This window comes from Brachyistius frenatus, unplaced genomic scaffold (genome assembly GCF_029030835.1).
Source record: "Brachyistius frenatus isolate BFR_SWC_R1_liver_20210118 unplaced genomic scaffold, ASM2903083v1 Contig_84, whole genome shotgun sequence".
Lineage (NCBI taxonomy): Eukaryota > Metazoa > Chordata > Actinopteri > Embiotocidae > Brachyistius > Brachyistius frenatus.
Window position 1 is genome coordinate 823,495 of NW_027210683.1, and position 12,899 is coordinate 836,393.

General features: G+C 42.0%; 2 protein-coding genes across 2 annotated transcripts; one reads left to right on the forward strand and one right to left on the reverse strand.

Moving 5' to 3' along the window:
* Nucleotides 1–549: 549 nt before the first annotated feature.
* alkbh4 (alkB homolog 4, lysine demthylase) lies at nucleotides 550–3,171 on the reverse strand. The gene is made up of 3 exons (XM_069709719.1): nucleotides 3,050–3,171; nucleotides 2,616–2,804; nucleotides 550–2,065 (listed from the first exon to the last, which is right to left on the reverse strand). The coding sequence occupies exons 1-3, from the start codon at nucleotides 3,161–3,163 to the stop codon at nucleotides 1,523–1,525; spliced, it is 846 nt and encodes a 281-aa protein (XP_069565820.1). The 5' UTR covers nucleotides 3,164–3,171; the 3' UTR covers nucleotides 550–1,522.
* Nucleotides 3,172–3,805: 634 nt separating this feature from the next.
* Nucleotides 3,806–11,887, forward strand: lrwd1 (leucine-rich repeats and WD repeat domain containing 1). The gene is made up of 16 exons (XM_069709638.1): nucleotides 3,806–3,839; nucleotides 4,459–4,545; nucleotides 4,798–5,032; nucleotides 5,120–5,239; nucleotides 5,349–5,495; nucleotides 5,594–5,686; nucleotides 6,239–6,601; nucleotides 7,109–7,223; nucleotides 7,307–7,413; nucleotides 7,495–7,705; nucleotides 7,799–7,871; nucleotides 8,385–8,528; nucleotides 8,998–9,101; nucleotides 9,447–9,608; nucleotides 9,937–10,046; nucleotides 10,650–11,887. The coding sequence occupies exons 2-16, from the start codon at nucleotides 4,466–4,468 to the stop codon at nucleotides 10,797–10,799; spliced, it is 2,214 nt and encodes a 737-aa protein (XP_069565739.1). The 5' UTR covers nucleotides 3,806–3,839; nucleotides 4,459–4,465; the 3' UTR covers nucleotides 10,800–11,887.
* Nucleotides 11,888–12,899: the final 1,012 nt, after the last annotated feature.

The following is a 12,899-nucleotide window of genomic DNA, read 5'->3' on the forward strand; positions in this document are numbered from 1 at the left end:
CAGAAAAATGTTGAAGAAAAAAGAAAGTTGAAAGCAGCTTATAATGAAATAAGTCTTCAACTTTGATATTCAGAGAAAAAATTAAGTTAAAAAGCAGAATTTTACTTTAATGTAGCTTAATTGCACATAATAGATTTTATGTCAGTTTATGAAGTACTAACAAATGAACTCCTCACTACAAAAAGGTCTCTATTGTTTTATAACTTGCTGTTTTTACGTATTAATTATTCAGTAATCTCTCCAATAATCCTTATTTTTCTCCCCAGCATAAAAAATGTGAACGTAAACAGTGTTTCAGAGCGTCCTGTCCTCCCCACCAGGAACACTTCTCTGGTAAATAAACACTGAAGAGAGTTAGTTCATCCTTAATCGAATATTTTACGTTGCTCAGTGAACTGTTGACTTTCAATCTGCCCAGAGGTGTAAATACGGTTGTTTCTGAACAGAGCAGTGACATTTATGGAAAGCAACTGGCAAACATTAAAAAACAAAGAGATGTAAGATGTTTTTCTGTTTTATTAAAAGATGTAAAAGCAGAAGAAAGGCAGCTGAGGTTTCTTGTCCTCTTTGAGGAACCAGACAAATTCGTTTTCAGACCACTGAGCATTTAATAATTAAACAAAACCAGTGAAGACATTCAAGGCCAGTCGTCACGCAGCATTGTTTCAGTCGACATGTTTTGATTCACTTTTGTTGCATGTTTTATAGCAACAAATAATAAGTGTAGGGGGCGTCAAATGCATTTTAATGTTCTTACCAACAATAATGTTGATGTTTGTGAAGAACAGCAGATTTCAAACTCTGAAAAAAAAACCTGTTAATCACTAAATTTATATGATTTAATTAGATATAAATTTGTGTTTAAATTGCAATAATGACATCACCAAAGTTTTATTCTCCACAAAGCGGTAGAGGATCAAGAGTCTCGATAAAACAAACATCAAACTTTTAGTGCTCTGGATGCGAAAACTCATTCGTATGGCGCCATCTACAGGTTGTATCAGGAATGACACAGGAAACAAATGCAATTTTAGGTACTGTTTACATTTTTCCAGCAATTATCCCATCTTTTAAATTATTGTGATGATAAATATCTGGTATCTGAGAGAAATGCTGTGATCGTCAGACGCACCAGATGAAAAACTAATTGAAGATATTTGAGAGAGAGATGTTTAAGACTTTCTTTTCCATCATCATCATGATCAAAACACCAAAATATATTTTGGAAAAATGGATTTAATTCATCCAAAGAGTTGGAAAAATAAAAAAGAAAGAGTACTGATGCTGTTCTGGAAGCAATTTGAAGATTTGTTAAACAATATTTTCCCCAAATTAACTGCACTTCATTTCAGATCATATGGTCGTCTGCAGTTCCACAAATCTTTGACGAATCCGTGCATTCGAGCGTCAGGATCATTGCTGAGTATCTGGGAAGGTGCCACAGTTCCAGCCTGCAAACCTTCATCCTCTGAGGGACACATCTTCACAGGTCGAGATGTGTCGGATGGATCCAGAGTCTAGATCATATTGGAGTTCCCTGGAAGCTCCGAGCGATGTCCAGCAGCGTCGCTCCCACCGCCGCCCGCTGCCCGCCCGGCAGGAACTCCGCCGACAGCTCTCTGTAGGTGCTGCAGACTCGGCGCTCCTGAACGTCCTCCCTGCGGACGGCGTGTTTCCATCTGTGCCGAGCGTCGCCGCGCAACACGACCAGACTCCTGCGAGGAAGCCGCACGGCGACGCGGACCTCCTCTTCCTCCCCCTCCTCCTCCGCCGCCAGCCCGAGCTCCGGCAGACCTCGTTCCAGAGACATGGTGAGCGTGGTGTCGGACAGCATGTTGACGGTGACCAGCCGCTCCCCCCACAGCCACGAGTCGTCCAGGTGAGGGTCGATGGCCGAGCCTCGTTCCGGGTGGTAGTCCAGGTTGCATTGCTCCACCGGCCGGAAGTCCGACAGCTCCGGCTCTCGCTGCATCCGGACCACCAGCTTTCTGCTCGAAGGAGGAAGTCCGTTGAATTCACACACACGAACTTTCTTTTTCTTGAAGTTCACCTTCGGGCCAAAGTCCTGCAACAACAAGAGAGGACACTTTAGGTTATTTCATCAGAATATAATAACAAAACAAAAAGTGGTGGGTGAATTTGTTGGTACTCTTCCACGAAATATTCCATATTTAATTAAAATGGAACTTTGCTCTCGATTTGTGATTCAACAGAATATTTGAAATAATAAAACAGGTGAAAATGACAAAATTGACAAAATTACAAGATTGAACACACGTGCGCTAATAATCAAGGAAATAAAATGGTTGAAATATCTCTACAATCCTGTTATTTTCTCAGTATTTTCTTGGGGTACCAACAGTTCTGTTAAAATAATCTTCGTAGAAGAAGCGATGATTTATCACTTTTTCACGCTTTCTTTGCTTTACGTTGAGAAATATTCAAAGCTGCAGGTAAACACGAGGAAACTGCTTTTAAATTCGTCACTTTTCAGGAGAAATAAAGCAATTGTTCTCACTCGTCTGTTGACCTCACCGGCAAAGTATTTGACGTCTTCATACGCCACAATCTGGAAATGAAAACATCAGGTTTAATTTAATCATGTTTAACATCACCTGTTTCCGTCGGCCAGACTGCGACTGGTTCCAGGCGTCCTGATCCATCGACCTGATCAGCTCCTGCTCCTCCTCCTCTGATATGAAGTTCTCCCACAGGAAGACGCCGGGAAACGGGAAGGACGGAGCCTCAGCACCTCCACCGCAGGCGAGCCCCGTCTCAGGGTTGTAGGAGAAACGATGCACGAGCTTCATCAAACAAACAAATAAATACATATATATATTAATCAAGTTATTATAGTCTGTACATTTAAAATAAATGATATCCTATGTTTGTTTTAGTGAGTAACGCTAGCAGTCCGCGTAGTAGTAACCGTTGTTGACAAAGTGTGTGCTGTCACGGCTTCCGTAGCTCGTTGTACGTAGCGCTAACATTAGTCTTTTACCTGATTAAAAACATGTAAAACACTCCGTTTTCAGTTTTATTTGAGTACCTTTGATTCAGTCGCCTCCAGCTGGACTTTGTCCTTCAACTTTTCACATACGAGACACCGCCGGATGCCTTTACAAGCACACGGAGTCCCACCGCCGCTGTTAGCAGGAGCCATCGTCCCGCATCTTCTTCCTGGGTCGGAAAAATGAACACGTGATATCCACTAAAATACGTCACTACCGCCACCTGGCGGTGCCTGCGTGCTTATTCAGTTCTGGAGGACACGACAAGCTTTTTTTGTTTTGTTTTGTATGAACATTCAGGAAATAATTCAAGTAGAGATAACGAGAGGGTAAAAAATAAATACAAGAGAAGGTATTCAATGAGAAAAGACACGTTATATGATCAAATATGATGGCTAACATTATAAAACAAAAGGAAAAATGTGGTTTGGAGGGTTTAAAATATATACTGCTGTCTGTTTACCTAATTTCAAGGCATTTTTATACTATTTTGCTCAAAAATCTACAGTAAAACGTTTTCAAACGATGTAAATATTGCAGAAATCGTTGAATATTTATAATGTTGGTATATAATTTAGCTACATTGCAATCACATTTTTTATAATACTATATTTAAAATTCGATATTACTCTTTTTTTAAATGGCAAACCACTTTTTCTTCCACACTGGAGGAGGGGGGAGGGGGGAGGGGAGGGGGGGGGGGGGCTACCTTTTGCCTGTCAGGCGAAACTCGGGGTAAAAACTTCCTGGCTTTAACCACGCCCACCGGAAGTACGCCGTTTCCCCGGGAAAGCTCAGTTTCTACCTCCAGAGTCCACCGGCGTGTTGGTGAGTTGTTTTATCCACAAATACCAACAACTTTATAATCCTGATGTCTGGTTATAAAAGATAAACGAGCGGAAGGTTCACTAAAACGAAATAATGATTGATTTATTGTCTTTAAAGTTCAGTTAAAGTTCAAAGATACGCCAGGAGGGTTTCCAACGTGGTCTTCAAACTTTTGTTGTTTCTCAGAAAGCTTTTCACGGTGATTCATCCAAGTAATATCTTTTTACTGAACAAATATATCCTGCTGTGACCTTATAAACATGTTTATAAGGTTTCTAAAAGGCATAATGCTGTAAAAAACCAATAATTATGACTAAAACGTGAGTGTTGTTGTTTGGGTATTTTCTCTTTTCTCAGGCGACTCACTTCCTGTTTTGGAGGAAAATACATTTAAATTATTAAACAGATGTATTAAACCCTGAATTAAATGATCCCAGAAAGGGCAGAGATTCTTTAAAACACAGTTTCTGATCTTTTGAAACCTTTTTTCTGTTTGACTTTTCCATGTCCTCGTTAGTCACTAATGATAACAAATTGAGGTCCATGTTGAAAACGAGTTGTTGAAATCTTGAGTTGTTTCTCTGGTGTCTTCTTTTCTGAACTGTGGTTCATCCTGCAGATCAGCGATGGAGAAAATAACAGAGAAACTTCTCCTGGAGAAAGGCTCTCCAAAAACCAACAAGCTGGAGCAACTCAAGACACTGAAGTGAGCACGTTTTAACACTCTTTGCATGTTAGTTACACCAAAGCAGGAAGAAGTACCTGATTAAACGTGTTGTGGATAAAAAACAAACATACAATTTATGCTTTTTTGTGGTATTTTTTTGCATGTGTGGCTGAGGAACCCCAGTTTTGAAGTAAATGGTGCTGATACATAAAGACTAGAAAATAACCCCTTAAATAGCCACATACGTGATTTCCTGCCACGTGGAAACTGACTCGGCTCTCTGCTCTCCAGTTTGTCTAAGTTGGGGCTGAAGCTGCAGGACTTGCCGGCGAGGCTGCTGTCCCGTCTGCGGTCCCTGGAGCGCTGGGATCTCTCCGGGAACCTACTGCAGGAGCTTCCCAGGAACCTGGAGCTGCCGGCGCTCCGTCACCTCGACCTCAGCGACAACCAGATGGAGGACGTCACCACGCTGGAGTCTCTGGGCGGCCTGGAGGAGCTGAAGATGGACGACAACCTTTACATCACCGTGAGGACACGACTGTGTTTGCTGCCAAAATATCTTTCCGTGTTTGTCCTTTCGCACTCGATTGTTAATGTTGATTATCTTCTTCAGGTGAGTGACAACTACAAGCTGATGGTGTTGTTGCCCAATCTGAGGATTTACAACGGTAAAGACGTCAGCACCACCGCCAACCACCTGCGCTACGTCTACAGCGACAACCTGAGGACGAGGGTCGGAAACCTGATGTTTATTTTAACGTACTTCACGGCGTTAAAACTGCAGTGTCTCTATTTTTAAAGTATTAAACTTTATACTGATCGAAAATAAATGTTTGTTTCAGGTCGTTGCACTTTGGGAGAAGAGTTTCTGCCTCCCTGATCCCGTCACGGCAGAGAAAATGGTTGCCTTGGAGACCAACTTTGTCATGACCGCCCGGCAACAAGTTAAGTTTGGACCCAGTTCTGTCAGCGACTTCACCAAATGGAAGGTAAGTTCAGGATGTTGCAAACTCTCTGGGCCCTGGTTTGTGTCCTGTTTTTATTTATTTTATTATTTTTGAATCACTTTGTCTCTTCTGGTTCTCAGGTGGAGATTATAGCGAAGGAGTATCTGCGCTCGCTGACACAACCAAAGGAAGACTCGGATGACAAAGAGGCTGCTGAGGCCAAAGAGAACCATGTACGATTTTAGATGCAATACTATAAAATACTATTTTCTGAGCCACTCAAATTTATTTCACATAAAAAATTGTGCAGTATTACGCAACCCACTAATGCACAGTTAAAAAATGTATTAAAAAAAATGCAACAAAAGGTTAAAACCCAATGGAAAAAAAGGGAGGCAGACTTATCTTGAATTAAAGAAAAGTCTAACTTTTAAATAAATCAGACTGATCTTGAATTAAAGTCAGGTTTATCTAATCCTAACTAAAATGCTCGAATGATTAGTTTTGGCCATTGCTTTTATGGCTGGCATTAAACTGCTTCATGGAGAATGAATGCCTTTCAGAATAAAAGCACAACATGAGACATTCTATGTACGTAAAAATAAAAGTTAGACTTTTTTCCCCTGAATATTGTGATTCTCTTTATACAGTGTCTTAAGATGCAGTGGACATCAGCAGCTTCCTTCACACTCTCTCTGCTTTGGTTCAGGATTGATCAGCTGGTTTTGATCCATCACTCTTACTACTGGATGTTTAATATGATTTTCCATATTTTTGTCACTCAGGGTGTGACGACGCCGTCAAAAAGGAAACAGACGGACACGGTGATGGACGCCGGCACCAGACTGACGCCTCGTAAAAAGCAGCGCGTCGACCTCCCGTCTCCGGCTGAAGAAAGTCCTCGCAAATCTAGCCTCCGTCTCTCCCGACTCCAGAGTCTGACCCCGACCGACGCGGTCAGCACGAGCCCCCGCAAGACCGGCCAGCCGCCCTCGACCCCCACCAGAGGACGGACGAGACCGGAGACGCCCAGGAGAAGCTCCAAAGAGGAACTGAAGAAAGACGTCAGCAGAAGAGATCTGAAGGCATCACAGCTGCAGAGAGACGCCGACATGCTGCTCACAGCGAAGACCTGCAGCAACACACAGGTACCGGAAATACAGCTACTGATACAGGTCTAGGAAGTGAGCTGCAATACTGCCGAGTGCCACTAGAGGTCGGCTCCAAAAAGCCTCCGGCTCCATAGACTCCCATTCAACTTCTCTCATCAAATCCAAAGTGAATAAAATGTGTCCATCAGTTATCTCGGTGTTGTTAGCTAAAGTCACTCCTTCTTATTAGTTTTCTGGAGGTCCATCTGAAAATAATCCCTCATTCATTAGAAAAGAAGATTCAAGAAAGACCTGTTTTTGGGGGCGTGTCTAAATCCTACAAACTGCCCCTTTAAATTTGTCCTAATAGTTTGGTTTATCACCAAAATACCTGCAAAACTAATGAGGTCTGCAGCTGCAAATCTAGAGACATTACACCTACTACCACCTACAGAGCTGTTTCTTTTTCCTGTATCTGTATCTGTGCAGCAACATGGTGTCATTAACATCTCCACCTTCTTCCACCTTCCTCCTCATCCTCCTCATGTCTCCTCCGTCCTGCAGCCGGCGTCCCTGAAGCCGCTCCACGTCCTGCAGTGCCACAGCAAACAGGACAGCTCGGAGGACTTCTCCACCCAGCTGTGGGCCTGCGCCTTCCAGCCGCTGCCCGACTCCTTCGGTAGGAAGTACAGAAATAATATATTTATAAACCCAACTTTTATCATAATTGACCGTAACCGATTTTGTTTCCCGTGTCAGCAGCCAGCAGTGGAGGAAGCCGGTTGGTGGCGACCTGCGGAGGAGACTCCCTCTGTGTGATCGACTGTGAGACCGGGATGGTGATGAAGAAGTACAAAGTTCCCGGAGAGGTCTGATCAGTCTTGGACTTATTTAACGTCTCTTTTTCGAGCTCCAGGTGTCTGATGTTGTTTGTGTCCCGGTCCCGTCAGGAGTTCTTCTCCCTGGCCTGGTCCACGGTGCTGATGTCCCGGGCCAGGAAGGCGTCGGTGCAGCACTGCAGCATCCTGGCGGCCGGCGGGAAGAGAGGTCTGGTGAAGCTGATCCATCCCAGGAACAACATGGCCTACGGCGAGTTCAGAGCCAGCAGGAAGTCGCTGTCCGTCCTCCGGTTCAACCACCAGCAGGGAAACTTCCTCTTCAGTGAGTCATCGGTTCCATCGGCCTCCGACGATGTCGCTCGGTTCGACTTTACCTCAGTTAACCTAAAATGTTTCACCGCCTTCTGTCTTCCAGCCGGATCGTACGACAACAAGGTGTCGCTGTGGGACGTCGGCGGCGTGGACAGCCAGTACAACTTCAAAGTGGTGTGAGTAGTTCTGCCTTTTATTCACAACTACAAATCAAAGTTTACAACACATTTTTAAAGATGAAACAACATTTTGCGTTTTTAATGTCGCCTCGTTAAGTTTAAATTTTCTAATATAGGACCAATAGCTTTTTATTTTCTCGTGACATGGTACGATATCTCAAGAACGCCTCGCGGGAATTGGGTCAAAATTGGCAAAACCATTCACTTGATATCAAGGACGGACTGACTACATTTTGCGGGAGGGTCAAAGGTCACCGTGACCCCAATTCGACCAATTATCGTGAACATGATATCTCAGGAACACCGAGATGACCTGATTAGAGTTTGGTGGTCAAAGGTCAAAGTTCAAGTTTGTCTGTACGTCCTGTTCTTGTGAAATCGATTGATCAAGAACCCCTCGAGGGAATTTGTTCAAATTTGTCAAAACCATTCACTTTGGCTCAGCAATGATGTGTTTAGATTTTGGAGGTCAAAGGTCACTGTGAGTTCAATATCTATATGTCCCTCCAGTCAGCTGCTGGTGTTGGACATCAGCGCCACCCCTCTGCACCTGTGCTTGCCCCCGACGTCTCCCGGCACTCACCTGCTGACGGCCTGCGAGGACGGCCTGCACTGCTACAACACGCAGCTCGGGACCAACAGCGCCGCCAAGAGGTAAAGGACGGCGTCCACAGTATGTGTGTGTGTGTGTGTGTGTGTGTGTGTGTGTGTGTGTGTGTGTGTGTGTGTGTGTGTGTGTGTGCGTGCGTGCACCCGTAGAGAGTTTGTACAATGACAACAAAAAATAATGTGCTGTGTCTGGATTTATTGTGTCCGTATGCAGGATTATTGGCTCTTTCTTTTTTTAATATAAATTTGTCTTTTTCTCTTTTTATTTGAGGGAAGAAGAGACAACAATGTTTGATTCAGATTGTTTTTTATAGACACATTTTCTTTTGTTTTACGTTAAAAATTTGAGATTTAGTCTTTAAATTTCAGTATTTAATTTTGCATATGAGTTCCGGTAATCTTTATAATGTCTGTAAAAATGTCCTTTTTTTTGTGAAGTTTTAGGTCGTATTTTTGCAGAAATATCCGATTTTTAGCCAGCAGCAGCATAAAGTGTTATTTTCTCTCTCCGTAGGTCAAAAGAAATGGAGATAACTTTCCCCGCATATCAGAAGGAGGACAAAGACCACGACTACCACACCGTGGACGGCCTGAGCTTTCTTAACGATGACGTCGTGGGTAAGTGAGGCTCCTCCCCCTCTGAGCTGGAAACGCAGAGTCACACTGAATATAATTAGATGTCTACAGTCAGTCCATCAGTTTGGTTCAGACTCGATCTGAAGTTGGTGTGAAAGTGACTTTCGTGGGTCACAAGATGGCGCTGTTGTTAATGACTCAACGCTGCGTGAAGCACATAAATACAAAACTACAAGCTGTTACCAGCTTAAAGGTCTAATTAGTGAGATTCAGGACTGTTTTATTTAAATAAAATGCAAAATATTTTTAAGATCCTGAATTCTCTCCTTTCTTTCTGTTTCCTTCTTAACTTTGATTCCCACTTCCTCCTCTTTCCCTCCACGTCAGCCTCTAAGAACTACCTGCACGGCTCCATCTACCTGTGGAGCTGGAGCCAGACCAGAGCCCAGCGGCCCAACAAGAAGAGCCGGGCGGTGAGCGCCGTGGTTCTGGCCGAGCTGCAGTGGGCCAACACCGAGGTTCCCTACCTTGCCCTCAACACCTGTCCCGGTGAGTCCACGTCGTCGGACCGGGATCATTTATCCTGGAATATCAGGGAATTTTGTTTGCAAATTTGCCTTTTCTTGTAGCTGCTTAGCTGTTCCTAATATTCTGCACCTCCCATTTAAATGAATTGTGTTGGCAAAATATTGAGAACTCCAAAACCATAATCACGACAAAGTAAAGAAAAAGATGTTTTTGCAAAATGTATTGATTCACATGTAACTCAGTACTGTGTCTATCTGTCTGTCTGTGTGTGTGTGTGTGTGTGTGTGTGTGTGTGTGTGTGTGTGTGTGTGTGTGTGTGTGTGTGTGTGTGTGTGTGTGTGTGTCTCAGGCCAGGCCTACATAGTGTGTGGTGATGACAGCGGCAGGCTGTGGACGTACCACGTCCCCGACCTCCATGGAAACCGTCTGCAGAGCGGGAAGCTTGTCCTCCCCACCGAGGTGAACGTCATGTCTCTTTGCTGAAATCCTGCAGCACATCATTTAAAGTATCGATATATTTATACTTTTTTATGATAATATTACATCCGTCCAGCTGATTGCGGCGATCAGGGAGCAAAGATCAACACCCAAACTCTGCTCTCTGAACATCTCTGACACCAACTATTCAATCAGAGTAATCAACTCAAATGAAGTCAATCTTCACAATATCAGCTGCAGCTTGAAATCCCGTTAAACTCCTCCAACTGCTTCAAAACGGAAATAAAAAAATAACAAAAACGGTCAAATATTCCTGCGATGTGCATCCAGATTATTATCACAGGAAGTCGGCACTTACTAATCTTTAGGAGGAAGTTGTTTAAAATTTTTTTTTTTTTAAAAAAAATTAAAACTTTTTCTTCTCGACTTGAATTGTTTTGGTACTAATTCCATAAATTTCCTCATTTAAAACAGAAAATTACATCTTACTTTTTGGGAAAAGCTACAAAATGAGACATTTTTGATGCAAAACTCTAAATAAACTGCGTGAAGTTGGTGTTCAGTGTTTCTGTCCTCCACAGTCGTACCGGTTCTCCTCACGTCTCCCGCCCGTTGTTCCTTTAGGTGTTGGAGTGGCCGACCCCGCTGAGGAGCGGCGGCCCCCTGCGGGGCCCCTCCATCAACAGCGTGGCCATGGACCCGGAGCTTCACTACCTGGTGGCCCTCAGCGACAAGAACATGGTGATCGTGTGGAGGAGGGAGGAGTCCACCTGAGGGAAGTTAAATCTCCCGTTTGAGGAGGAAAGTGTATCAAATGTTGGTATTTATTTTTTAAGTAACTAAGATGTTTTGTGAAAACGGCAACATGTTGGAAAAAGAGACTTTTATGACATCGCCGGGTTATCAGCTCAAACAACAGCTCGACGGTGGAAAAAAAACAATGACAATATTCTTTTTTTTAAATTATTTTCTTTATTTACATGAAAGTTTAAATACGTGTAGTTTTATTTAAATTCTGTAGTTTGCAGAGTTTTTGTTGCTGCGTGAACTGAACCACAGAAAGGTGAAGTCAGACATTCGTTGTTGCCGTGTGACAGAATTATCTACTGATTTCCCGTTTGAAGATATTTAAACCTGCAGTGCAGAAAACATTCATCCGACCGGTCCGGGAACGTCTCACCAGACACCACAGAGAAACGCAGAGATTTATCTGGCGGTGAAAGGGTTAATGAGCTTCATGTGAACTCATTTGATTTGACCTTGGCAGTAAAGGACGTTCAATTAAATTTAAAATGTTTTAGTCTACAAAATTACAAAAATGCAGTTGCAGGCGTTTTCACGTCGGATCTTGTGTTCAGTGAGTTTCTTTGATAGTTTTAGTCGTTCTCGTCAGTTTTAAATCAGCTTCTGCTGAGCTGCAGTTAAAAAGCTGCTGATTCTTCATATATTTCCATCCAACAAAAACAAATCATTTACTTGTTGTTCAAAGAGCCAATCAGCTGCATGAGAAACATCCCAAAAACACATTTAATGCAGTTTTAATCAGAGTTAAATGAGTCACTGACCTTCAGTTGAAATATATTTCATTTATATTTGCATTACTTCTTTTGTCAGATGTTCATAATTTGGGGTACCAATGGTATTTTGGACCTTTAAAGAGTGCTGACGCAGCAGAAAAGAGATTCAGCCTGTTGCGTAACTGCAGGACAAAGTGTGTTAGTTTCTTCCTGATGACTCGCACATCTGAACAGTAAACATGTTGTTTACCTCCTACAGTAGTACAATACTGTATCAGTGTGTTTCCATGTCTTTGTGAAGCTGCAAGTGACTTTAATTAATTAAAAAGATGTTTTTAAATCATTTGTGTTGTGGGATTTAAAAAAAAAAAATAGAAAAACAATAAAGATTTTAGGAGTTTATTTTTCTAGTTTTACCACATTACAAGGACAAATTCAGCCCGGAGACAGACTGAAGTGTTTGTGTTTTAACCTCGAAGCTGCCAGGACGTCTCGTTTGTCCTGAACAAAATCACAGCTCAGAATGAATTCCTCTGAAAGCTGCTTAATTTGACCAACATTGCATCTCCTTAAATGTAAGACAGAAGGTTATGTTCCCCCAGAATAACATCATAGTGCTTTATTCTGCTTTATTTATTACTCTTTACAATCACATTCAGACAGAAGAGTTTTTTCTGTCACTTTCTGTCATAATTATCGTCCAAAATCGAATTATTGTGCTTTTTTAATCCCACGTCAGGTGCATCAAAGTAAGACGACCATCTGCTGCCGTACTCTGAGTAAAGATACCTCTGTAGGTAATTTAAATAATTCAAGGTATTTATTTTTAATGCCAAAAAGAAAAAAGGTAAATGAGCTGTCTCTGTCTGAAGATATCCACTTTTTAAGTCAGACACTTAATTAAAGGCAGTTTGTGACTCACCTGCTGTTCAAGGTGAGTTCTCCTGGTTTAGTTTTGGATTACATACTTCACAAGATAGATAAAATAATGGTTATAGTGATTATTAAAACTACACTAAAAATTTTTAGTGTGAAATTAAATTTATTTTGAATAATAATAAACTTTATTTGTCACCTTTCATACAAGAAATGCAGCTCAAAGTGTTTTAAAGCAACAAAACGACATGCAGTGTTTCACATAAAAACAAATATGAAGGAACATAAAAACTTCATAAAACATAAAAAAGCTTTAAAGTTAATGAAGCCTTCAGAAATGTTTGTATTTCTGGATAAATATGACCCCAAACTTCATCAGATTTTTCCTAAGAACAGTTAAAGAAAACCCAACTTAGAAAATACTACTAGAATATTCTACTTTTATTTTATTTATTTATTTATTGAAAAATGTATTGTTTTC

Coding starts and splice junctions, on each gene's coding strand:
- alkbh4 (XM_069709719.1), bottom strand. CDS start 3,163: ATGGCTCCTGCTAACAGCGGCGGTGGGACTCCGTGTGCTTGTAAAGGC. Junction 2,805..3,049: donor TGGAGGCGACTGAATCAAAG/GTACTCAAATAA, acceptor TGTTTGATGAAG/CTCGTGCATCGTTTCTCCTA. Junction 2,066..2,615: donor AGTCTGGCCGACGGAAACAG/GTGATGTTAAAC, acceptor TTGTTGTTGCAG/GACTTTGGCCCGAAGGTGAA.
- lrwd1 (XM_069709638.1), top strand. CDS start 4,466: ATGGAGAAAATAACAGAGAAACTTCTCCTGGAGAAAGGCTCTCCAAAA. Junction 5,496..5,593: donor GCGACTTCACCAAATGGAAG/GTAAGTTCAGGA, acceptor TCTGGTTCTCAG/GTGGAGATTATAGCGAAGGA. Junction 8,529..8,997: donor ACCAACAGCGCCGCCAAGAG/GTAAAGGACGGC, acceptor CTCTCTCCGTAG/GTCAAAAGAAATGGAGATAA.